Source organism: Hippocampus zosterae, chromosome 13 (assembly GCF_025434085.1).
Source record: "Hippocampus zosterae strain Florida chromosome 13, ASM2543408v3, whole genome shotgun sequence".
In the NCBI taxonomy this organism is placed as follows: Eukaryota; Metazoa; Chordata; class Actinopteri; order Syngnathiformes; family Syngnathidae; genus Hippocampus; species Hippocampus zosterae.
The window spans coordinates 17533808-17559082 of NC_067463.1; the positions used below are offsets into that span (position 1 = coordinate 17533808).

Genomic DNA, 25275 nt, shown 5'->3' on the forward strand with positions numbered 1-25275 from the left:
GATATATGACGTTTTGAAGTTGAACACAGCATTGCACGTTTGTTTGTTTTTTTTGTACTAATCTCACCCATTTAAACATAATGGGTTTTCCCCTGTGAATCGGTGGTTAGACTGGAGTGCTCACTGGTTTGACTATTACTCGTAAACTGAAACTCAGGAGTCTTTGCTAAATGTCAAAACTGGTGAGTGAATACGGACTTCTTCGGATTTGATTTTAAACTCCATCTCAATCAGTCACATTAATAAAATTTAGATACGTCGCCATTTCGAAAGTTTTGACAACTTAATTACTTACTTGACGAAGTAGCTACCGAACGAACGAGCAACTTTCCAAATTTACAGCTGATATATTGTCGTAGTAAATGTTTTATAAATCTCGTCACCCAGAGAAGTAAGCTTGGTCTACAGAAAAAATGCAGTCGTTTGAAACAACACCGAGCCAGGCCGAATGAGTTTGTCTCTTGTGCTGAACAATGGCAGGATGGTTTGTTATTAAAGTTCCATGGATACTGGATTTGAGCTTTCTTACGTTCTTAGATAGATGCATTGTGCTTAAACCCGCAACGGGGATTTTCAGTGCCGATGAAGCCCGGATTTACTCTATAATTTTGTCCCCTTTGGTCTTGAACAATGTGGGCACTTGCCATATGGACTGAATTTGTTGCAGACTCCCCTTTTCTTCCCCATATGTTCTCCCTCATTTGCATTCTGAATATAAACACATGCATATCTTTGGCAAAATAAGCAGACAATCAAGTTCAGTTATGGTGCTGTGTTTTGTTGTTGCTCTTTGACAAATTCCTTTGCGCTTTTTATTTGGCCCTCTGGGAATCTGACATCTCATTCAGCAAGTAAATCATTTCTTTACTATGAAAGATGTGACACCACTCCTTTTTCCTGTTGTAATTCAAGCCCAGTTGAACAATTTGACCATCAATGTCGATTGTCAACTTGAGTTGTCCAGACTATTTGTTGTGTCTGTGGTGCAACCTCCTCCCCCAAGTGGCTACGTCACCCCCACAGTATTCTGTCCTTGCTGTCCTGTGCATGAGAACAAAATGCATCCGTTGACATTTCGCCTTTTCCCCACCAGTCAAGAAGACCGCAATAACACAGTCAAATACAATACAATACAATACAGAGACAAACTATTACCTTCATAAAACCTTTATGAGTGGAAGTAACTGTCAGGCAAGGAATTAGAAGAAATTAATTAAGCCTTCAGTTCTTGCTGAATGGCAGTCTAGTATGCAGAGAGCTCGCTTGACCACATCCCGTTTGAGAGGGCACATGATGATACTGCTCCTGCTGCAATAGTGGAACAAACAGAAGAATAGGTGGGGTTGACATTGCGGTGTTTCTTGGTTCTGACAGGCATGTGCCAGCCCGAATGTATATGAATGTAATATATATATATATATATATATATATATATATATATATATATATATATATATTTCCACACAATTCTGACAATGCATCATTCTGATTTCATTTCTGAATATTCATGTTACAAGGGAGACGGTGGCATCTGACTCAGTCCACATCACATGCAGTGCGACAAAGGAGCTTTAGTGACTGAGCCACAGTGGCCTAACTTCTCACGGCAAGACCAGTGTTGATTGATGTTGAAGACCCAGAACCACGGATGCGTACATTTTTGGAAGAGTCCTAATAAGGGGTTTTATAATTCACCTATGTGGCTCTAATCTTACATTTTCCCTTTACGAGTAAACATACTTGAACAAAATCTCAGTGATCATAAGCTAAATAGATTTTGAGGTCTCATTGCGACATGGAACTGAATGAGTGCACCGGGCAAGTCTTGACTCGTGTGTCCACATTCCAAAGTAGTATGATGCCGTTCCTTCGTTTTCCTGTCATGTTCTCATAGTCCTGCCTCCTCTGTGATGTCTCCTCCCCTTTCAACAGGTATTGGCGCCATGATGGAGGCGGAGTGCATTTATGAGCTGGTAAAGGTGTGAACCCCGCAGCAAGGAGTCGACACAAACACAGTCAGCGGGAGAGAAGAATGGCTCGGAATGTTGACTGCGACCTGGGCCACCCCCTCATGGAAGCTGGGCTGGAGTGAGTGTGGCAATGTTTCTTTTTATGCTCACACAGTGTCGTCTTGTACTTTTCCGTTTGACTTGTTTCAAACTCACCTGCCTTTGCTCAGCACAGTCGGTGGGTGGAGATTAAGGAACACAGGTGATCGGACTGTTTTGCTCTTGGATACCGTGTTTGTTTGTACAAGGGTAGATCATAATCCTGAGGTTTTATTTGCTTGTCTGAACACTCCCCACTTCCAGAAAGAAACTTCAATTTGTTCACGAGTTTCCCCCAGTCTTGGAACCTTATTGTTCCTATGTCTCAGGAGCGCAGAGCTCCCGTGTAATTACTGTCGCACGAATATCTAGGCAGACTTTGACAGTTTCACTTCACCCTGATGCGTTTCTGCTTTGGAATGAAAGAAACATAGATCACATTTAAAGAGGAGAAAGAAAATGATTAGACCAAAATGCACTGGGGTTGAGGGGCGGGAATCATTGTTGTTGTCTCCAGGTACACACAGAATTTTCATATGTCTCTGTGACTGTGCCCTAACAGCACAGATGTGAACTGCTTCTGTGGTTTTTGTTTCATGCTAGCGGAGTTGTCAACTTTGACTTACCACACATCAAGATAATACAGAGCATCGGTTTACAGTTTGTTCCACTGGAAGTACTGGTGACCAAGATATGTCATGTTTTCTAAGTCCTCAACTTATCTCAGTGCGGTTTTTGACTGAAATGGGACTTTAGTTCGCCCATGTATCTTTGTGCTGAGACTGCTGTTTACCGTCTTTGTGTATGTGCTTGTATCTGTACGTGGTGTCAGGAGCCCAGCAGATGAGGAAGGTGTTCATGACTCATTCCACCAGCTAATAGCAGAGCAGATTCACAACGGAGGCCTGGGCGAAGCCTTTGAACTACAGCAACTACAGAAAGAACTGGATGAGGAGAGCCGAGGTACGTAGAGCAAGCAGCACAACTCCATTCCATCTGCAACTTGCCCAAATTCTTTCAACATTGAGAGTTTATTCAAGACTACTCCAACATCATATTTCTCACAAGTACAATTTCCATACTCAAGATTTCCTCCCACGTTCCAAAAACATGCATGGCAGGTTGGAATGCTTGTCTGAGGTTGTGCTAGTGTTAAATTTTCCCTCGGTGTGATTTTTAGCGTGAATGATGATTGGATGATTGGTTGTCTATGCGCGCCTTGGGATTGGCTTGCAACCTGTTCAGGGTGTCTCCCTCCTACTGCCCGAATACAGATCGGACAGGCTCCAGCACCCCCCCACGACCCTCATGGGTATAAGCGGGTCAGACAATGGCTCAAAGTTTATTGTTGTGGTTGTCACTTGCACCTGTGTACAACTGCACTTTTTCATCATGAAAGCTTTGTTGAAAGTTTTCTTCAGCTCAAGTATAAAGTTAGATGGGAGTCCAATTGTTAGGAACAACCGTTCATATGAAGCGGTGCGGTTGTAGAGTGCACCACCGGAAATTGGAACTACAAATAATTTCGGAATTAAATTTGTGGTGCCAATCACAACGGAACAATATTGTCTTCTATAAAGGCAGAATTATCGGTAGGATTCTTGTATTGGCGCTCATTACATTGTTGCTCTCAGCATGTTGTGACAAGTAGGTGTGTATTTTTTCTTTTTTTTTTTTTAAAATAAATTCATGTGTCTACAAGGCTTTTTATGCCCTCCAAAAGATGTGAGTCAAGGAATGTTATTTTGTTTACAGCATGACCATGGCTTGTGTCTGTGGTCTTCTCAATACATACTACACAGGCTTGGACTTTGTATTTTTGTTTGAATTCCTTAGACTGTGTTGCCCAGCTGTCCAGCCCTGGATCAGAGCGCAGTGAGCGGAGACGGTTGGGAATGCAGCACAATGAAAGAGAATCTGACCCTTTCACTGGTGAACGATGGTCTTCAGCCACCTTGAAGATCTTGTCCTCCATGCCCAGCCGCACCATCGGTTGGTCCTATCAAGGCTGTAGAGAAATAGAGCTCATTATCACATTTTGGCCATCTCATACAGTACTTCATTGCATGTTGACATCTTGGCAGATGATCCCTTTCGCACAACGCGGTTGAATATTTGCTTATCAGTGATTGGTCACTACGAGCCTTATTTACTCAAGGTTTGCGCAAGCGAAAACCGGCACGATTTTAATTGCCCTCATAACCAGATATGAAAGCTGATCGACTAACAGGGTGCTCCCAGAGTGCCATTTTGCCCGGTGCGTCCAAACTGCAAGATACTGGGAAGAGTAGATGTAAAAAGACACACTTGTACATGTAATACATTAAACCAGAGACATTGGCTAATTTTGCTTCTGTAAATCCAGCATCTGAAACGTAGGCGTAAAATGTCATCGCTGTGTCTAACGACACTACGATTATTGTGATAAGGACGAGCAGAAGGTGGGTTGTTTGCAAATCAGGCCATATGTATGCATTGGTGCTGCCCTACCGTTGTGAGCTGTTGGGTTGTACCACACACTCAACCTGACTTCAGCTGAGCAGAGTTTCATGGGGAACCAAAGTGTCTGCCATGTCCCTGTCAGCATCTTTGGCAGGTCAGGTGTTTCACCATGTACAGTTTGTGGAAGAACCTTGAATTATTTTAAATTCTAATCTTAAATATTATATCCTCTGGCTTGAGTTTTAACATTGGTAACCCATTATTGAAAACATTTCAGTTTTTCTTGTCTGTTGCTCTGCAGTCCTGTAAAGAATTTGCTGTATTGAGAATTGCTAAAATGGAAATGGTGACACAAAATGTATACTGTACTAGGACTTCACATATATACACACATGAATACTGAAGCCATTTTTTCCAGAGTTCAGCTCTCATCATTGACCTTTTCATGTTGTGGTGCATGTAGGAGATTGGCTTTTAAATACCGTAGTGATAACCGCATTCCAAAATGTTTCTTTCAGGCCGCAGCAGGGGAGCCATCATCTCTCAGTACTACAACAGGACCATGCAGCTTCGGAGACGCAAGCAGAGCAGGCCCTCAATCCAAGACTTCTCACGCTCGGCTAGACCGACCATACGAGGTTACGGCATCGAGACAGACAGTGCAGACGCAGAGAGTGAGAATAATGCCCTACTGTTCAAACAGGGAGGCTAATGAATTTTTTAAAAAAAAGCTATCAATGTGTTGAAAATGACTGTTGGACAAGTTTTAATGAAACCCTACCTATGATGATACTTGCAATCGTGTTCGTTAGAACTGCACTGCACCATAGTGTAGCGAAAGCTTTTACTAAATGTTGCCCTGCACATTTGCACTGGCTGGACATACCAGAAGAAATGACCTATCATAAAGTAGAATGATCATTGCAAGTGAAGATTTTAAAATGACTCTCAAGTTGGTTGCCATTCGATTGTGAGTGTTCTGTACCTATTTTATGGCTATTGTCTGCTGACTCTCATGTATGTTTATCTCTTTTTAACCCTCTATTGCAGATTTGTAACAACCAAGTACCTTTACTTTGCCCATTACAAGAACTTAATTTGAGCCTGAGAGGGTTTTAAAATTGATTGATTGATTGATTGATTGATTGATTGATTTTTTTACAAACTCTTTGTGTTCTAGTAAATAAAAGGGATCGTCTGGTGAATAACTTGCAGAACCTCTCCGTAAGCGACAGAGTCAGGATGCTCCGGGCTATGCCTCTAAGTGTGGCAGAAAAGAGTGAACTCAGGTATTGTATTGTTTTATCGTGTTATTTCGTATGGGTAGCTTCTACCGTCCACTGAATATTGCTTCTGCGCTTGTGTGCAGAAGGTTAGCTTCGCAAAAGGAGAGACGCACTCCGTCTGGCAATCAGATCCCCTGCTGCAGCCGACTCAAATATTATGTCATCATTGTGAGTTACTCTGACCTCAAGTGTCCCTTTTCTGACAACAATTCCTCGCCTCTTTTTGCGTCATTTACTTCTGAAACTTGTTTGTTATCCACAATGAGCCCTTTTATAAATAAGCCTCATGAGGGTATCTTTTTAAATTCTAACAGGAAACCATATTCATACGTTTGATATACAAATCACATTTGTCAACGACCACATCATCATCATCACAGGACAAGTCAAAGATAGGAAAGAATTATAGACTTTTAGTCTATAATTCAATGTCCATTCTAAAAACATTTTAATCACTCAAACATTTACTGACAGCGGTTAAGACGGATTACATATCTGGATATTTTTGTAAGATGAACACTGCTGCGATCTGTGTGAGTGGAGTTTACAAAACATAATTTGTTCACTTTCACTTTCTACTCTCAGGCCGCAAGACAGAGTTGGTACAGTTGGCTGTCTTTCGTGCACTCACTCCAGTTGTGGCAGGTGGCACTCAAGCGAGTGAGCGGCCGTTTTGGCAGCGGGGTCCTGTCCTACTTCCTGTTTCTCGAGACTCTACTCTTCTTCAACCTCTTCCTCTTTCTGCTGACCGGTTTATTCGTAGTGCTTCCTCAGGCAGTGCACCCTCCAGCTCTGTCCGAGGACAGACACTCTTTCACTGGACTGGAGCTTTTTACCGGAGCAGTAAGTTGTGTTTTCATGATGTTCCACATATAACAAATGCCACTAGGTCTTCTTAGAATGGCAATATCACAGTGGTTCCCAAAATGACTGTGCCGTGAGTGATCATCAGGTGTGCTACGGGAAATCATCTACATTTTTATGAAACCGATCTGAAAATGGAGTTATTTACGATCAGTAATGTATCATTGTTCATTTAGCTATGCCAGCGAGCTATAGTGACGGGCCAAACAATTAAATTAAGACAAGCATTCTACAGTATCCCTGCTCCGGGCCTCCCTGTGTGGGGTTTGCATGTTCTCCCCAGGCCTGCGTGGGTTTTCTCCGGGTACTCCTTCCACATTTCAAAAACATGCATGGCAGGCTGATTGGACACTCAAAATTGTCCCCAAGTGTGAGTGTGAGCGTGGATGTTTGTTCGTCTCTCTGTGTGCCCTGCGATTGGCTGACAACTGGTTCAGGGTATCCCCCGCCTACTGCCCGAAGACGGCGACCCTTGTGAGGATAAAGCGGATCGGAAAATGAATGAATGAATTATTCAGTATCCATGTTTTTGTGCCATCCTTGTCACATTTTGTTGCCTTGCCTCATTAAAGCATATTGTTGGCATCAAGTCTAGAAAACGTTCATGCTTACTTTTTAAGCAGATTAATTCCATTTGCCTGTAATATTTTCAGAAAGCTAACTAGCGTCCATCTGGTCATGTTTCAGGGATATTTCTCGGACACAGTGATGTACTACGGGTACTACTGTAACTACACGCTGCGTATGGATTGCGGAAATGAAATTGAAGGGCAATATACATCCGTGTCCATTGGAACCAGTTCGGACTGCACGTTGAAGCATCTACCTTACAAGATGCCACTTGCCTATTTCTTTACTATAGGCATGGCATTCTTTGTCACATGTATCATCCTTGTTTACAGGTATGCATTCTTTGTAGAGAAATGTGCACTTTAAACTCACATTATGAGAACACTTATCTCTTAACCGAATGATACCTTTTCTGATGCATACTTTCACGTTACCCCCCACCAGCATGTCAAAGTCATTTGGTCGAAGCTTCCGAATTGACAAATCTCATAGCATCCTGGCCATGAAAGCCTTCTGCTCCTGGGACTTCAAGGTCATCAAGAAATCTTCCATTAAACTCATGTCTGGGAATATCTGCACCCAGCTCAAGGTACAGTACAAGGAAAAATAACTTTACACATTTAATTTAACCGTGTTTCCACCATGCATTAGAGTTGAGTTGAGCTTTCCCACTATGGACTAAGCCAATTCAACAAATAACCGGAACATTTCTGGTGCAGATCTGTCAGTTTGGTCCCCTTTGCAACTGATAGACAAAAATACAGAAATGAGCTTGAGCTACTTGGTGGAAATGGGGCCATAATAAGCATAGAAGAGAAATGTGATGCAAAACATTTTCTCAGATCATCTCTCTCAATCCCCAATTTGCAGGAGCTGCTAGCAGAGGTGAATCATAAACACTCGCCCAAAACACTGTACCAGAAGCTGTGGCGAGTGGCGGTCCACTGTCTGGCGTGGGCTATATGTGTAGCAAGCACCACCGCTTGTGTGCTCTCCATCTACTTCTTCTCTGAATACATGCACCAGGTATAGCGCGGTCGTAACATTTTCATTGCATTGAAACCTCTGTGAAATTGTTATTGACTGTACAGTCTTGCAGTTTGGCCCCTTATTTACAGAGAAAAATAGATAGATATTGTGCTCCAGTTGTGGAGATGACGCGAGGTGGGTAGGTTCTGTAAACCCATGGGCTCTCTCTCTCTCTCTCTCTCTCTCTCTCTTTAAAAATAAATAAATAAATATTATTTGTTGTTTGAGAGCGACCTTACTGAGAGGGCTAACTTGATCAATGTTGTTGTGACATTTACTAGGGTGAAGAAAAGAAAAGCAACGTTCTAGGCTCAGTCAAATCGTGGCAGAAATGCAAAGTTGCAAAGTTCTGAACTCAGCTATTTTTTTTTTTTTTTAATAGCCGTTTTTACTTTCATGCAGCTGGACTTTGATGTCAACCAATGTCTACTGAAGTTATTTTTCAATTTCTATTCCTGGTGGTGTAATGGCACCTTGAGTGAGTTGTTTATTGGAGCAAGTTTTATTGCGTGTCTTTTATTTATTATATGTTCCTGTTTGGAAAGGGTGCGAAGCAGCTATTGCAATTCTAATCACTGTCACTGTCTATTCCTGGCTTACTTATTCCTTACTTTTTTGGTCTTTTTGCTGTCCTCTTATTTGTGTGTGCAATGTCGGGCCCCCGTGACGCATGTGGAATACAGCCCAGCTATGCCACTGTTGTGCTCTTGTTGGATTTTATTCTATTGTTGTACACTTCATGTCCTGCTGGTGATGTAATGTCTGCAAAGACTGTCTTGCACTCTCTCCATAGAATCTCCAGCAAAGTTCTCGCAGTGTGACCAAGGACCCCTTGCTGAACGAGGCCAGCCTCTTGGCTCTCCCCGTGGTGGTGTCCTGTATCAACTTGCTGCTGCCTATTATGTTCAACCTGGCTGCATGGATGGAGGACTATGAGTCACCATCCGTCCGCACATATGTTGCCATTGGCAGGTACAGTCTTCGGAGAAATTGTATGTGCTCAAATACTGTCAGACAGTTCAAAATGCAACCGAGTAATAAGATGTATTTACGACCTGCGTGTTGTTTTCTAGAAACTTGATGTTAAAAATGAGTGTGCTTGGAGTACTTTGCTACCATTGGCTCGGTCGAGTGGCTGCTGATCCAAACAGTATCGGCCTCAAGGTATCATAGCTCATTATGATCACAAGGAATCATTTGGGAGTCTGTCAATTGTGTTGATTTGTTTTCTGTGGTGTTTGATGCGTTTTTTGATCCGCAGTGCTGGGAGAGTTTTGTTGGTCAAGAACTTTATCGCTTCCTGTTAATGGATTTCATTTTTACTCTGCTCGACATCTTGTTTGGAGAGTTTCTTTGGAGGTGGGTCATTCTCACTTCGGTATTTAGGTCGCTGCTTTTTGATGAGAGCAAAAATGTGTGGCAAGAGATTGTTTTCATTATTGTGTCCTCCCTTGTTGCAAACTTGTGTAACATCATACAAGTTTCGGATTAGTTTGGCTTTGGCGCATGTCTGCCCTCTACTGGGTGCCATTCAAGACAAATCTTAACTCGTTATAATTGTCATCAGAAGTTCACTGTGGATGTCATAAAATAAATGAGTGATGGCAACAAAAAAAAAATCAGGACAACGTGAAGCTTCTGGAGTAGCCTTCCCAAACCTCTTGACCTCAACTCTATTGACCATTTGTGGAGCATGTTTGAAAGTCTTCACCAACCAATTTAAATGAACCAAAAAGAGTGGTCCAAGTGGTGCTTGTATATTTTGAGTCTTTCTGAATGAGATGACTCTGGGGCAAATGTTTTTTGGGTATTTTTGGAATGATTTCCGTTGTATATTAGCTCGTGCATTATCACTCGACCCAAGAAAAAGAGTAATTCAAATGAATCATGAAAAGCACCAAATCGATGTGACATTTATCAAGTGACCTTTCTGATGTCACTTCCGCAATTTTCCTCTGCAGGTTGTTTTCACATAAGGTGCTGAAGAAGAACAGGAAACCAGTGTTTGATATTGCCAAGAATGTTCTCGATCTCATCTATGGGCAAACACTGGCCTGGTACAGTATAAGCTCCTTTGCCTCTGATGTACACTATATCAACCTCGCTGTTGACTGACTGCCTGATTACTACATGGAACATGTGTTGTTCAGGCTCGGCGTTCTCTTCACTCCTCTGCTGCCTGCGGTGCAGATACTGAAACTTCTGCTGCTTTTTTACATTAAAAAGGTATGTTGTCCTTAATAGAAATCATGTGTAAATAGATGCATATACAGTACGTACTTCAAATGAAACAATATAGCTTGGCCAAAAAGGGAGGAACCTGATTGACATTGAGGTCGGCGGTCCGGTCGTGGATCGCGGTCTGCCAGTTGAGGAAGACGGTCTTAGAAGCTATTTTGCTGTCATTATATTTGTCCAAACAAACATACCTTTTGTTTGTACCAGGATTTTAAAATGAACAAGAATCTGAAGAAACAAGTGTGATCTAATAATTTATTTAATGAATATCGTTTTATGTCGCACTACATGTAATATTTGCATGTTCAGTAAATGTGGATATGGTATGCAATTCCCCGCCTCTAGAGCAGTGTGATGATGAACTGTCAGGCCCCCAGTAGGCCGTACAGAGTAAGCCAGATGACCACCATCTTCATCACTCTCCTCTGCTTCCCCTCCTACCTCGGGGCCTCTGTGTGTGTCACCTACACCATGTGGAGGTAAACGCACGTTCTACATAACTCACATGAGGCCTTTGTTCATCACTCTGTCCAAACAGAGACTGCCTTTGACCAAAATACCCTTACCGCTTGTCTCATTCACATCATATGCGTTGTCTTTCTCTCCAGTATCAAGCCCTCTTCGTCATGTGGTCCCTTTCGTGATCTCAAAACAATGTTTCAGGCTGGAAAGCGTTGGGTGGAGGATCTAGAAAAGGAAAACCCCAATTTATCAATGCTGGCCAGGGCTCACTCCTATCTGGTGGAGAACCCGTTCTTCCTGTTTGTGGGAGCAGGCATCTTCTTGTTCGTACTCAACACTGAAAATATTGTATCACTGTATACAGATGTTATTGTGATAGTCAAACACAACAGAACTGTATTTGCAATAGATGGCTGGTCATATTTTTGTGTATTCTGCAATGCTATTCTTGATTGGAGACACAATATGTTCTTCCCATCAGGATCGTCATCTATTTCCACAGTCAAGTGGTGGATGGTCAAAGGAAGATCATCGGCCTACTACAAGAGCAGATCGAGAATGTATGTTAACTTTTGGTGAACATATGAAAAACATGAAGGAATTCAAAAACAAAATAAAAAAAAAGATCAAAGCATATCTTGGTTCAATACAGTTTATATGCTCAAATGGAGTAAAAAGAAGTAGAAAAATGTATCTCGTTCTCTATCAATTATTAAAAATCATGTTATCGTGTGAATACACAAATAGGTTATTCATAAATATGTACCAGTACATACCGGTATCCTGAATAATAATAAAAAAAACAACGCTCCTCTTTACATATGTTCAAAAACTATAAAGGGGAGCGTTGTTTTTTTTTTTGCATATAATACCTGACGAAATGTTCTTTAGGACTATTTTTCCAAACATCCTTATGTGTATCTCTCCTCTACTCAGGAAGGAGAAGACAAGAAGTTTCTCATCACTCGCCTGCAGTCCATCCATGAGCAGAGACGAACCCCCACTCGGAGGTTCACAAGCCAGGTGCAGAAGTCTGGAGTTACAAGTGCTCGGTTCCAATGTAGTGCCTATATCAGTTTTACTTTATTTTTCTTAAGTCCATTCATATGTATATTTCAAACATATTGGTGGATATCCAATTCATATCAGATTAATATACACATTTGAACGAGACCGTTTTCCAATATGAAATGATAACATTCCCTTCCCATTCCCATATCTGAATTGGGCCACAGGATAAAAACAATCAACATTTTATCAGTTGAACTGCGCAGTGTAAAATCCAGCCCAAAAGATACTTCGCTGAGAGATTACATTGACAGTACATTGTAAAAGGATGTATGCCATGCTCATGTCTAACATTTTTTTCTAGGATTCTGCCTACTGAGACACCAACTACTGTAATCAAGCAGGCAAGCTTCCTTCAGACCTGGAGGCCTTTTAACTGGAAAAATCACTTGACAAGGGTAGTGGAATCTGACCAAAATTCAAATGTGTAAAGCATTTGTTAAACTGGACATAGGCTTATTTGATGAGGACAGGCTCTGTGGGGAAAAGGAGATTGAAACAAAGGTTTTGGCATAGGTAAAAAACCTGAACTCACATGCTAGTAAGCCAAAGTAATGAACTGTATAAGTGATCAGGTAACTGATTTGTTAATTCGTTTTTTTAAAACCTTGTAGGTGCACTTTCATAAGTACTGTGAACTGTTTTTATTATTATTATTTTAGCTCTTGTGTGAAAAATATACAGTGCTCTTTTTTTACGTTATGGTATAATTTTACAAGTGTGTGTGCTGTAGGCAACTGGATTATCTTTTGTCATTTGTATGTTTTTAGAGTTATAATTCTTTAGTTATACACATCAAAATTAAATTATATTTTATACACATTGTCGAGTACTTGTACTCAGTCACAGGGAAAACAGGGGCCAAACAAACATTCACACCCATGGACAATTGCTAGTTTCAGGAGAACATAACTCCATGGAAAACACATGCAACATACTGTCTGTAGCTAATATTTGTAAGAGTTTCACACACATTCACAGAAAGCATAACTTTCTGCTCTCTCTCTCTCTCTCTCTCTCTCTCTCTCTCTCTCTCTCTCTCTCTCTCTCTCTCTCTCTCTCTCTCACTTCCCATACAACAGTAACTTCATACAATTTTCTCTCTCTCTCTCTCTCTATATATATATATATATATATATATTCATAAAGGTATACAGCAGTTTTCACTCAGGGGGCTGAAACAGTGCTCTTACATTTAAAGGCATACATATAGAATACAGGATGGGGACTCAACATTTTACAGTAAGTGACAAACAATGTACTGAATCCTAAAAGTAACAATGCATAATGTATAGAACCGCGTAGTCGGAACAACATGCGCAGTGGAACAAAGACACACAAATGATTGAATTAGAAAGAATCATCAAAAGCAGAAAGAATCATCAAAAGCAAACAAAAAAGGGCAAAACAAAAGACTTATGATTCCCGATCCTTGCCCGTTTAAATTAACTCCTCTAAGACTGTATACATCATTATATTTTAATGTTGTTTTTATTTCCATTTCATGCCACACTTTATAAGTTACGATTATAACTTATTTTCGAGACCGACCAGTACGTGTTTCGCTATCAATAAAGGTTGTTCAAATAAACTGTGACGTCACAAAACGAAATGGCAGCTAGTGGTGCGTCCGTGACGGTCCTAACTCCGAATGGAAGAAGGCAGACAGTTAAGGTGTCCCCAAATACACCATTATTACAGGTAATATTCATTTAAACAACATTTCACGATTCCTTTATTAGACGGGTTGTTATCAGTATTGAGACTAACAATGTTGCCCTTAGCTAGTTTGGCTAACTGTAGCTATAGCTAGTGACAGCTCAAATTCTGTGTTCCTGGATTTTGTTTTGCTACGCTTTGATCGCGTAATATTGTGAAGGTTCAGTTTTAGTTGTTTTTCGTACAGGTGCTGGAGGAGGTCTGCAAGAAGCATGGATTCAATCCCGATACTCACGGTTTGAAGTAAGTAATTACGTAAATTACTGATTGAGGGTTGGCATTGTGCACTGAATCCAAGTTAACACGTTGTGATATTGGTGTACGATCGAGAAGAGTAAAATGTATAAAGCAGTCTTCATGAAGTTGTTACTCAAGGGTCTGACGGTCCACTATATAACTTTCAGCATCATCTTTCACGGTGATGTCAACAAATCTAATGTTGATATTTACCATTCACAGTAAGGTCACATAACGAGTGAACTTTTGACTTTTCCATAATTTATCTTCAGTTTGTTAATGGGTATGCTTTTAAAATACAATTTTATGGACACCACTGGGCCTTTTTTGTGCAGGTTTCAAAGGACTGTTCTCGACCTGACACAGCAGTGGAGGTTTGCCAATCTGCCCAACAACGCAAAGCTAGAAGTGGTGCCAAGTACAAGGACACAGACTGTATCTGATAGCCAGGTCAGTTACAAGGCACAATGAGCCATATTCTCTCATTTGTGTGCAGGTCCTCTTTTATGCGACTGGACTCATCACTTTTAATCTATGCAGATTCTCCCATTCAGACATCTCATACATACACCTGTGGTGCATAAACTGGAAATAAACACCAAAATGCATGATTCTGTGGCAGCTGGGGCTAGCTTCAAATCATGGAAACATTGCTTTATCCTGAGATTTGTGATTGTACTTGAAATCCATGACAAACCTCAAGTGTGTAACTTGAGGTTTGGGCCAGTTGTAACATGTGGATTGCTCCAGCTCCACTTAAGACTTTAAAGGAGAGGATTTCATTTTTCTTTTTTCAATTTTGTGTGAAATTATTCTAATAAAAACAATTTAGTCCGAATATTGCACTTTTGACTGAATACATGGATAGAAATCTACCAATAAAGAAGGGATGTGCTGAGTGCCTCCCGTCCTGAGATGAGCAGCTCCAGCCTTTTTATGTTGCACTGACCAGTTTTGATGTCGTCATTTTAAATGATCAGCATAAGAACCGACGATGAAAAACACAACTCAGCGTTACAATGTAAGAAGTTATTACGAGTGCAAACTCCAAAAGTCCTCCCCCCACCCAATGTGTTAACTGGAATCACTCTTCACAGTTTTAGGTGGGAGAAAGAAAAAGTTCGATAGAATCCATAAAAGAATAAACACCATAAAAGCCAACTCCCCATGTATCTTTGTTCAACTCAAAAGGTTTTGTTGGGATCTACTGAAGATTCTGCTCTCGGTTAATGAAATTGATTAGTTTGAAGCATTGGAGAGTTGAGGCTTTATGGCCACATTTTGTATATCGTAACCGCATCCACACTTCAACCAATCCTTCTGTTTTTTTTTCTTCTTTTTTTTTCTTCAATTAGTCTTATGGCTGGAGTTATGTTTTTTTTTAAACTTTCTATGGACAACAAGTGTGGTTTGACTGTTGAGAAGATTGTTGAATAAAATTGTGCTTCTGTATTTTAATTGAGGTTTCAGGTGTTGATTTTTGTATGTGTGTGTGTTTTTTAAAATCTTTTGGCACAGCTATCTTATATTTTCCACATTAATTCAAATCCCAGTTTTGTGTTATTTCATTGTAATACTGGGTAAATATGTATGCTTACTGACTTTTTCTCCTAGGTGCGGATTGCGTTGCAGATGGAAGATGGCTCTCGTCTCCAGGGTAGCTTTTCGTGTGAGAAGAGTCTTTGGGAACTCCTGACACATTTTCCTCAGATCAGGTGCGTGTCGGACTAGATTAATGGTGCGCCTCCTGCCTTTGAAAGATCAAGTATGATTTTTTTTCCACCTCTTGTCCTCAACTCCTTTCAAAACAGTTTAAGATCAGTTTGTTTAGTAGCACATAGAGGTCATACAAAACATTTTAAACCCTGTGCCGCGGCACACCAGCACAGGGTTTGAAAAACAATGCATTAAACCACATGAAAGTAACTTGAATTATCCCTGCTTTAATTACGTTGCCTTTCCACAGAGTGTCGGAGCTGTCAGAATCTGGGTCCACTCCTGTGTGTGTTTACATGAGAGATGAGGTGCGAATTGAATATTTATCTGTCAAGAAAGCAAAAATATTTAGTGTGATACCCAGTTGTTAGAGGGTGTGTGTGTGTGTGTGCGTGTGCGTGCATGCGTCTAGGTGTGTGGGGAAGAGGCGCTCAAGAAGGCCACTCTCAAGTCATTAGGCCTTATGGGAGGAAGTGCCATTGTCAGGTAAACCGCCTTTTGATGTTTACCTGTAATTTCCTCTCGATCAGATCCCAGTTCGTCAGTAAGCCATTTCATTGCGTTGTGTTTATGGTTTTCTCTTGCTAGGTTTTTACTGAAAAGGGACAACGTACCAGAAGATTGCATGGACACAACTAAAGTCGTCATTGTGCCAGCCCCCCCTGTTGTCACTGAATCCCAAAGCTCAGCCTGTCAGCTTGATCCTATTCCTTCTCATTCTGAAACTTCAATGTCACAAGAGACGGCCAAAAACTCTAGCCCTGCTCAGTTAATCGAAACGGTCCCGGTGCGCACTCCTGTTTCTTCCACTCGTACCCTCCCTGTACAACAGGAAAAAATCAATGATACAAATCAACCAAAGGCTCCTCTTGAAGTAAGACAAATGTTAGAAGACTGTGGTGAGGAGGCAGGGCCTTCAGGAGTCAACTCCCACTCGATCGATCGATCATCATCATCATCATCATCATCATCATCATCATCATCATCATCATCATCTACTTCTGATCCCGCGGTGCCATTCATTCCTTTTTCTGGAGGGGGTCAGCGCCTTGGTGGTCCTAATGGAAGTGCATTTGGACACGTGCTTTCCTCTCCTTTGTCATCTTCATCATTGTCAGCGTCTGCCGTAGAATCGCCCAAAGCCAAGAAAGCCAAGCCTTCCCATAGTTCTGCCCCCAAGGTATGTGGTGTCGTGTGAAAATGGGTTTCCTTTTTATTTTTATTATACATGGTGGTACCATGATTCACAAGTGCTTTAAATATCCAACTTTTTCAAGTTGCGAGCTGTCGCTTTCTCTTTTTTATTTTTGTAAACCTATCGATTTTGCAGAACACTTTCAGCCATTTATTCTATGGTCCAAACACCGTCAAACACACCAATCTAAAATGAAAGCACTTGCAAGTAGCATGGAGGAGATGCTAAGGGCCTGCTCGCAATGCACTTGACAGCGTGTAGTACCATCAGAATGCCGTGTCAAGGCGCAGTCAAGGGCTCATTTGATGAAACGGCGCAATGCCTCCAATTAATTCAACATTGTTTAATTTGAGAGTGGTGTCATTGTGCTGTCAGAAAGCACCACCAATAGGGAAGGAGCTGTCAGTCTCTCCCTGTTTATTTCTTGGTAGACTGCTTTGTCAGCACTTCTAAATATGGGCAAGGATGCACCAGGGCACCGTCGTCCTTTTACGCTGCCCTGCAGATCTTTCTCGCTGAGCAATTAATTTTGTCTCAAATCAACAACATTTTCTAATTAGAAATTCTTCCTCTGCAGCATCAAGCCACTGCCAAAAAGTCAGATAGGATTATGGATGGAGCAGAAAGGTTCTTGGCGGTAAATACTTGCAATCTTTAAATGAAAGTTGCCGGGAACTTGTCAGGTGTTCATTTTGGCTTTCACACTCTTATCACTGCAGCCTGTCGAGAGAGAGCCTCTCATCTACCACATTGATCACGTGTGCCATCGCTCTGAAGATGACGCGGAGCTGCCAGATGAGTTTTTTGAAGTGACTGTGGATGATATTCGCAAGCGTTTTGCTCAGCTAAAGAGCGAGAGGTTAGTGGATGAAAATGAACATCGTGAAACGGGATATTAATCTTACAATATACTATTTGTTATTGCAGGGTACATTATTTATGCACCAAGAGTCTCTCACCTCTTAACGAAAGGTGAAACATCATGTTGCACTTGAATTTCAGATATGACCTTGATTGGTGTTACATCCCACAAAAGAAATCAACTCGCTCTCTGTTGAAATGTTTTAGTCAGAGCAATGTGCACGTCTTGACTAGCCAACAACACAACCGTGAAGGTATTTTCATATTTTCCATGCATCCATTTTCCAATCCGCTTTATCCTCACAACGGATAGCGGGGTGTGCTGGAGCCTATCCAAGCTGCCTTCGGAGTGTTGAATCAGAATTTCATATTTTACTTTTGTTATATTTCTCTTAATTGATTTTAGTGACAATGACAAGTCTCAGGAAAACTCTGTGCTTCATCATTTAAATCCAGGCTTGCAAATTAAGTGAATTTGGTTTTGGTGCACTCATTCCATAGTTTACGCTGTGTGTGTTTGTGTGTCCGAAAGTTCAGGCGCAATTAAAAAAAAAAAAAAAAAGAATCAAACTTGCACGTAAATGGGAGAATACAGCATGCAAGCACAAAAAGTAAAATGAATAATAGTTTATTACAATGCAGTCTAGTATTATTTCATAATACAATATGTCATTATTGTAAACTTTAACTTGTGCTGTTCATGTATTTTGGTCATTCTTTATGGCCGTTTGTTCTCGAGACATGCTAGAAACAGACCATTTTAGCTTTAATTCTACTGTGTATTTGCTAAGATGTCTGACCTTTTTAATTACTAATAATAATGAGAGACTCTAAGCAGCTGAAACGCGTGCCATTTATTTCTGAGTGCGGCCCCCAGCCGCTGAGACATGATGTGGAGTGTGGAAGCCTCATTTAAAAGACAATGCACACACTACAAAAGCGTCTAAATTTAAACTTCAGGTTAGCAAACCGGCCTCATAAATCCTTTGTCTGCCTGTCTGATTATTTGTGACTACTTTGGAAATGACCGCAATTACCAAAGGTGATGTTAAACAGGCCAGAGGCATTCATCTCTACCGCTGACACACACTTTCATACGTTGTCTTTCTCTATTGAGCAAAGTTAGAGTTCACCTTCTGCTTTTTTATATATTTCACTCATCAGATAATGGCGGAATTGCTGTTTGTCCTTTTTCTTCAGGAAGTCATTGGAGGAGGCACCGCTGATGACTAGATCTCTTCGAGAAAAACAGATGAAGGAGAAGATAGACAAATACCCCAAAGTGTGTACCCAGATACACGCTCATTTCTGTTTTGAGACACGTGCCATTGTAATGTACCCAACATCTGCCCACTCGGCCTATTTCTTCAGGTTGTGCTAAGGATCCAGTTTCCAGATCGACATGTTCTACAGGGCTTCTTCAGGCCCCTCGAGACAGGTTTGTGTTCGTCCCTACCTACCTTGACATGTCTCTCTCTCTCTCTCTCTCTCTCTCTCTCTCTCTCTCTCTCTCTCTCTCTCTCTCTCTCTCTCTCTCTCTCGAGATAGCAAAGGTCAGATAGAGTCTGACCTTTGCTAAGATGTCTGACCCCCCCCCCAAAAAAAAATCCCACTTAAAAATATGAGAGAGAGAGAGAGAGAGAGACAAAGCTTACGTGCACACAAGCATACACAGGCATGCTCGCACAAATTTGCGTCGAGAGTTTAACTTCAACCTTTTCCATCAAACTTGTAACAAAAGGATATTGTTTTTTTTTTTCTCTCTCTCTCCTTTCTTCTTTCTACATACATTCTTGCTGCTGGAGGCTGTTAATTTCCCCAGTGTGGGACGAATAAAGGATATCTTATCTTATCTTATCTTAACATAATATCCACAGTCACGGTTTAAATAAATAAAATTTGAATCCATTTATGATTCAGGAACTAACAATCAAACAGAGTGAGCAATTCTTCACCCATGCTTAATACATGAGAATAGAACCTTGGTGAAAAAGGATCGCCACAGTGGCAGAAAGCAAGGATTCCCTTTAGTGCAGACAACCTGTTCAAAGAAAAAAAATGTATATCGCATTTGCAATATTGAGGGACCCCCAAAAAAATCCCAAATTGTAAACTTTAAATTGTGCTGTTCATGTATTTTGGTCATTCTTTGTGGCCGTTTGTTCTCGAGACATGCCAGAAACAGACCATTTTAGAGGTTAGTTCTACTGTGTATTTGCTAAGATGTCTGACCTTTGCTAAGATGTCTGACCCCCCCCCCCCCCAAAAAAAAAAATCCCACTTAAAAATGTTTTCTCAAATCATGCAGCTCTTGTCTAAAACAACTCTACTCCACATAATGCTCACGCACACATGCTCTGATTCTGATTTGTTTTATGTTTTTGTTCTAGTTGGGGCTTTAACGGATTTTGTAAGGAGCCATTTGGAAGATCCGCTGCTCAGTTTCTACCTCTGTAAGTGCCATGAAGTCAGATGGTGTCTTCACGCACAGATGGTGTGGTCACACACACATCCCTCATGTTACAGGAATTGGAGCAGATAACTTTCATATAAATTAATCCTTCAGTTTCCTTTATCTTAGTGTCCTATCTTGTACAATCGATTTCATGTTGTTTATTTGAATGAAGACAAATTAATCTGTGTTTCTTAAAAATCAATCAATCATTCGCTATTTTGAGGGGGGAATAAAAATAGAGTTAGGTTACATTTCACAATTCTTCAACCCGCCTCACAACCAAAGCAAGCAAACCAAGAAAATAATGTACCTCGCAAAAACTTGTTTCCAAATCTTCTTTTATTGTAGTACTATAAGAATGATATACTGTACAGTGGACCCCACCGGTGGATTCACAAACACGGAGTTAAAAATAAATCAATGTAAAGGGAAAGGGGAAAAAAACAAGTTCCCCCCCATTTCACGGTTGCACGGAAAATGCATATCAAGGTCAAGGTCATCTTTATTGTCAAATGTTTTCTGTGTGACATGCAGCATAGATGAAATTTCTTCCTCTCAATCCTCCTCAGTGCAAACATGCTGTGCATTAAACACACGCCTTAGACAAGATAGCAGCTAATTGATAGATATTAAGTGTTTATCTTTTTTTTAATCCGTTTTTTTTTCTTCGCCCTCGAATGCATTTCAGTGGGTGTAAGTTACACATGTCTTGTCCTCTGTCGCCCAAATTTTCAAAATGGTACTGTTGTCAGCAGACAGGTTTGTTTGGTTTACCTTGATAGCGCCTTCCCATGTCTGTAAAATCATAACTGATACAGCCGACACAACAGAAACTACTGCAATTAACATGACCTCAAACATTTGAACTGTTCTAGTGTTTTTTGGCAGTTGATTTTTCCTTTTACATTTTTCATCATGTTTGATGGCTTTTTTTTCCCCACTGCATTCAAATTGAGCCTTTGAAAAAAATGAATGTTTGAAAAGCAGACCTAACATTTTAATTTGCACTTAAAATCAGAATCAGTCACACAATGCCAATTCTGGCTCACCAAATAAAAATATTAAATCAAGTCTAAGCATGTACAGACCAGCGTATGTTTGAGCAACTTCCAACAACTCAAGTTGATTTCCATTTTTTTCAGTTATCACACCCCCCAAAAAAAATCTGGATGATCCTGCTGTCACACTTTTTCAGGTAAGAGGCACCCCTCAAGGAGCACAACCATTCATTTGAAGGATTGTATTCAAGCAATCTGCCTCAGACACACTCTGAAAACGACAACAGCAAAAAACTGGACTTTCACTATTAGTGCACACACGTTGGATGACTCTTATCTTCAAAGGTGCTCTACGTTCATTCTCTGGTTGTCCTCCAACCTGTGCTCATATTTGTTTCCCTCTCCACTGTCCTTGACCCCAGCTGGACTTGATTTTATCCAGGCTGGCACATAGGCTTAATACAAATTTCACTTTGATCCATGCACACACAAGCACACAACAAGGCAACCATCTTGCAAATTGATGTAAATTGATGTATTGCATCTTTTTGTGTTATCACCAGGCTGACCTGTTTCCGGGTGCCCTGGTGTACCTCGGCTCTGACGTGAAGACAGGTTTTGATTGGTTTTATTCACTTTTTGTGTTCATTTGAAGTATAAACTCAATTCCAATAAAATTGGGACATTGCATTAAACAGAATCTTAAATATCTTGTCTCTGTAGTACATCAATCTAAATATTGGTGAAACAGGATTTGCAAATCATTGTTTTTATTGATGTTTAACACAACGCGTCGACTTCTTTGGAAGTGGGTTTGTAGATCCCAATGTGGCTTTTTCTTTATCATTTGTCTATTTGTGTCAACAGAATTGTACTTAAAGAGGGAACTCCTCGAAACCTCTGTGTCTGCTTTGCAAGCAAACGAATCCATTGCAAGGTAAGTCGCTACATCTGTTAAGCTTATTCAGTGAAACCACTAATGGAATGTCTGAGTTTGGCAATTATTATTTTTATTTCTTTTACATATATTATTATTTTTTCCTGTTTGAAGAGGAGATATAAGGCCGAGATCTGACAGTTGGCAATTGAAACTCATTAGAGTTAAACTGCAAGAATGCGAAACTTAGCGTAGCTTGAGACACTCCCGTTCGCAACACTTCGCCAAGCAGAGACCAAGTGTTGGTGACATGAATTATTGTGGGACATTGTGTACAAGAAATCCAAAGAAACGCACATCCATGGTTCCAGTGGGTCGTGAGCTCAACCCGCACAATGTAACAGCCCTTGGTTGAAGTAGCATACTATCGGCGCACTCGCGGCCACCCGAAATGCGCTCTCTGTGGGTTGACGACCTACATTGTCATTGGTAATATAGATAATAAAACCTTTATTTGGATGCATATGTATAAAAGAACAAAAAGTATATTACTGAAGAGTAAGGTAGTTCTGTCGTGTTGTTGGCCACTCCAACACACTTGATTCAAATGATCGGCTTATAGAATTCGTATATGGCTCGTTTATAACAGCCCTCCAATATGGCCGCCGGTAGTGCATTGTGGGTAATTGCTAAAAGGACCGAGCACTCTATAGGTAGCTTTGCAAAAGGTTGATAACAATCCTGGTCATTTGACAACGCCGCGTGTGCGCGTAGGTTGTGTCTTCGGCGTGTGTGACAATGACTACCCGTGATCATGTGTGCTTGACTTGCATACCAGTCTTTTTTTTGGGGGGGGGTCACATTTTCCTTTCCCACGCTTAGCCACAAGTGACAAATAAACTTTCAAGTTCTTCATAGGAAAAGCAGTAAATACAAAATGCAAATACAACATTTTTTTTTTTAGGCGCTGCAAACGTTTGCTGTGTGCTGAGAGGGTGAAAGCAGTGCCCAAATGCTCATTTGCAAAGCTTAGAGGAAACATGGTTACACCGCTTACATTTTGTAAATATCTTGATCGTTTCATGGGACAAGACCGACCTAATGAAACACACAATGTACAGCTTCAACTTTAGTGTCCTGTCAAATATCGCAACATGCCACACAAACTTTGGGCCCAGTTTGACAATTTTCACTTAGGGTTGCATTCACTAACAGTGGTTTAAATAATGACTGTGTGGGGCAGCACATTTAAACTGTGAGCCAAGCTGTACAATGGTTACTTTACGTTGTTGCCATTTCCTCTGTGTTGTCCCAGAAAAATATATGTCCAAAAACAGAGGGGTGTACGAGATTTTTTTTTCTTCTATTTTTGCCTCAGAAAACTAAAGGACAACATTCTTTAGACTTGACTTTTACTTACTTGTCCCTCATCTGTAACCCACCTCCAACATCCCAGCTGCATGTTCCCGTCAGCAAAGCATTCGCCCAGCTCTTTGGACACTCAAGAACTCCCGCCTCCTCCAGAGCCAACTGCAGACACCGGCGCATCCATGCAGGACGATGAAAAACAACAGTCAACAAACACACAGGCTGCTAAGCCTAGCAGATCGGACGTTGGCAAGGTGCCCAAGTGGCTCAAACTTCCAGGTGAGAATGAAACTTTTAACACACACACACACACAAACACAAATTGATTCCAGTCATGCAGGGTTGCTGACGAGATGTTCTCCATGGTTGGCAGTGCATAACTTGTGCAAGCAGCTGCGGAAATACTTAATAGGCCATTGACACAAGTTTACAGGTCTATGTAATCACTTTTTTTAGTTAGTGTGTGCTCATCTTAAAAGTGTGGCATTGTGCGAGCATCACCAGAGAACTTGCTTGTAGTTAATGACATAATCTTTTGTCATGGAGAGATAATTCTGCATAGAGCAAAAATAAAGGAGGCATGCTGGGAAAGTAATGAATGCAATTAGGTTATCATACATTTCTCTTAATTTTTTTTGCAATATATGATTTGTGCGTGTTGGGAAGCGTCACCAGGGGGCGCCAAAGATCGGTCTCGCTCAGACCATTCAAGCCAGCACTGCCAGGGCTAAAAGCGAACATGTTTTTATTTTGGATTGTCTGTACTCCTTACAGGTAATAAATAAGACTGTATTTGAGGGTGACAAGTGCAACCAAGCCAGATGTTGGACACTAGCTGCCTTACACAGCCAATATAAGCACTTCGACCTCAGCTTTGTGAGTGCCGCACACTTAAATTCCACTTGGATGATGCCTGTCATTTTAAACAGTGTGAGGTAATGTGTTGGAGTGAACAATTCATATTTGATGAAAAGATTCATTTGATTTCATTATGGTTGATGTGTGTGGCGAAAAAGTGCTGGATATGTTTTGTTCAAGACAGCTTAAGAATAGTTAAATAATAAATGATGCAATTTGAACAATATGTGATTGTGTCTTGAATCGATTTTTTCAGTTATGATTTTACAGACATGTGTCCTATGTGTTGTCTTGTGTTATTTCTGTTATTTTGACTTCAAAATGGCGCCGCGAGAGTGGCTGCCTTTCCAGCAGCTCCTATATTTTGTTGTTCTACTTCTTACTTTCATAACTTTGCTGCTGTGAATTGGGAATTTCTCAATTGTGAGACTAATAAAGGTTTTTTTCTACTTCTTCTTCTTCTTAGTGGAAAGTTGCTAGTACCATTTTCCGTCGTTTTAACAAGAAACTTCTGGGGGCGACAAAAGCGGGTTGCAGACATCGCAGTCGGACGACGGAATCGTCAAAGATTAAAGTGGAGGCACTGCTTTCCATCCAAATGAAGATAATGACTCAGACTGAGCTCTGATTGCTCACATGGTTCGAAACGTTACCAAAAAATTTCCCCTCCGCCACGTATTAATCATGTCCTCAAAGGTATTTAGAAAAATATAACGGGCCCTTTCACATTGTTTGCCCGTTTGAAAATTTGACGCCTCGTGTTGTAATTTTGTCATAGAAAAAAATAGACGTGCCATACAGTCTGCACTTAAAAAATGGTCATGCAAAAAGTAGCATTCAGCAGTGAAATCAACAAATTCTGTATCTAATCAGCAGATATCCTACTGCAGCGGTGTAAAAAATACGGCCCGCGGGCCAGAAACGGCCCCCCAGTAGGTTCGATCAGGCCCGCAGGATCATTTAAAAGTGAAAAAAATGCATAAA

General features: G+C 40.9%; 3 protein-coding genes across 7 annotated transcripts in view; all 3 read left to right on the forward strand.

The window, feature by feature from the left end:
- Positions 1–25275, forward strand: part of pycr1b (pyrroline-5-carboxylate reductase 1b) — an 83407-nt gene that overhangs the window by 34654 nt on the left and 23478 nt on the right. The window lies entirely within an intron of this gene.
- tmc6b (transmembrane channel-like 6b) lies at positions 39–12827 on the forward strand. Of its 2 annotated transcripts, XM_052083256.1 has the most exons (21): positions 39–182; positions 1933–2088; positions 2881–3011; positions 3885–4040; positions 5009–5164; positions 5671–5779; positions 5860–5944; positions 6362–6619; positions 7328–7542; positions 7655–7799; positions 8081–8236; positions 9033–9211; positions 9313–9403; positions 9501–9598; positions 10201–10296; positions 10390–10465; positions 10823–10956; positions 11086–11262; positions 11421–11499; positions 11876–11962; positions 12312–12827. In XM_052083256.1, the coding sequence occupies exons 2-21, from the start codon at positions 2033–2035 to the stop codon at positions 12324–12326; spliced, it is 2499 nt and encodes an 832-aa protein (XP_051939216.1). In that variant the 5' UTR covers positions 39–182; positions 1933–2032; the 3' UTR covers positions 12327–12827. The 2 variants fall into 2 exon arrangements, with proteins under 2 accessions (XP_051939216.1, XP_051939215.1); XM_052083255.1 differs by having other exon boundaries at positions 11086–11499.
- Positions 13549–24517, forward strand: aspscr1 (ASPSCR1 tether for SLC2A4, UBX domain containing). Of its 4 annotated transcripts, none has more exons than XM_052083284.1 (18): positions 13549–13708; positions 13914–13969; positions 14299–14413; positions 15578–15678; positions 15930–15987; positions 16092–16165; positions 16268–16613; positions 16653–16859; positions 17452–17511; positions 17594–17733; positions 18936–19017; positions 19107–19173; positions 20126–20188; positions 21333–21385; positions 21752–21803; positions 22056–22125; positions 23522–23712; positions 24208–24517. In XM_052083284.1, exons 1-18 carry the CDS (start codon positions 13619–13621, stop codon positions 24216–24218), a joined length of 1836 nt encoding a protein of 611 aa, XP_051939244.1. In that variant the 5' UTR covers positions 13549–13618; the 3' UTR covers positions 24219–24517. The 4 variants fall into 4 exon arrangements, with proteins under 4 accessions (XP_051939244.1, XP_051939245.1, XP_051939246.1 ...); XM_052083285.1 differs by having other exon boundaries at positions 16656–16859; XM_052083286.1 differs by having other exon boundaries at positions 16662–16859.

What these genes read in the sequence shown, in the direction of transcription:
- tmc6b (XM_052083255.1), top strand. Translation starts at nt 2,033, where the DNA reads ATGGCTCGGAATGTTGACTGCGACCTGGGCCACCCCCTCATGGAAGCT. An exon ending in TGTATCATCCTTGTTTACAG is followed by an intron (nt 7,543 to 7,654) that starts GTATGCATTCTT and finishes ACCCCCCACCAG; the next exon opens with CATGTCAAAGTCATTTGGTC. An exon ending in TATGGGCAAACACTGGCCTG is followed by an intron (nt 10,297 to 10,389) that starts GTACAGTATAAG and finishes TGTGTTGTTCAG; the next exon opens with GCTCGGCGTTCTCTTCACTC.
- aspscr1 (XM_052083283.1), top strand. Translation starts at nt 13,619, where the DNA reads ATGGCAGCTAGTGGTGCGTCCGTGACGGTCCTAACTCCGAATGGAAGA. An exon ending in AGATAGACAAATACCCCAAA is followed by an intron (nt 19,018 to 19,106) that starts GTGTGTACCCAG and finishes CTATTTCTTCAG; the next exon opens with GTTGTGCTAAGGATCCAGTT. An exon ending in CTTCAGGCCCCTCGAGACAG is followed by an intron (nt 19,174 to 20,125) that starts GTTTGTGTTCGT and finishes TTTTTGTTCTAG; the next exon opens with TTGGGGCTTTAACGGATTTT.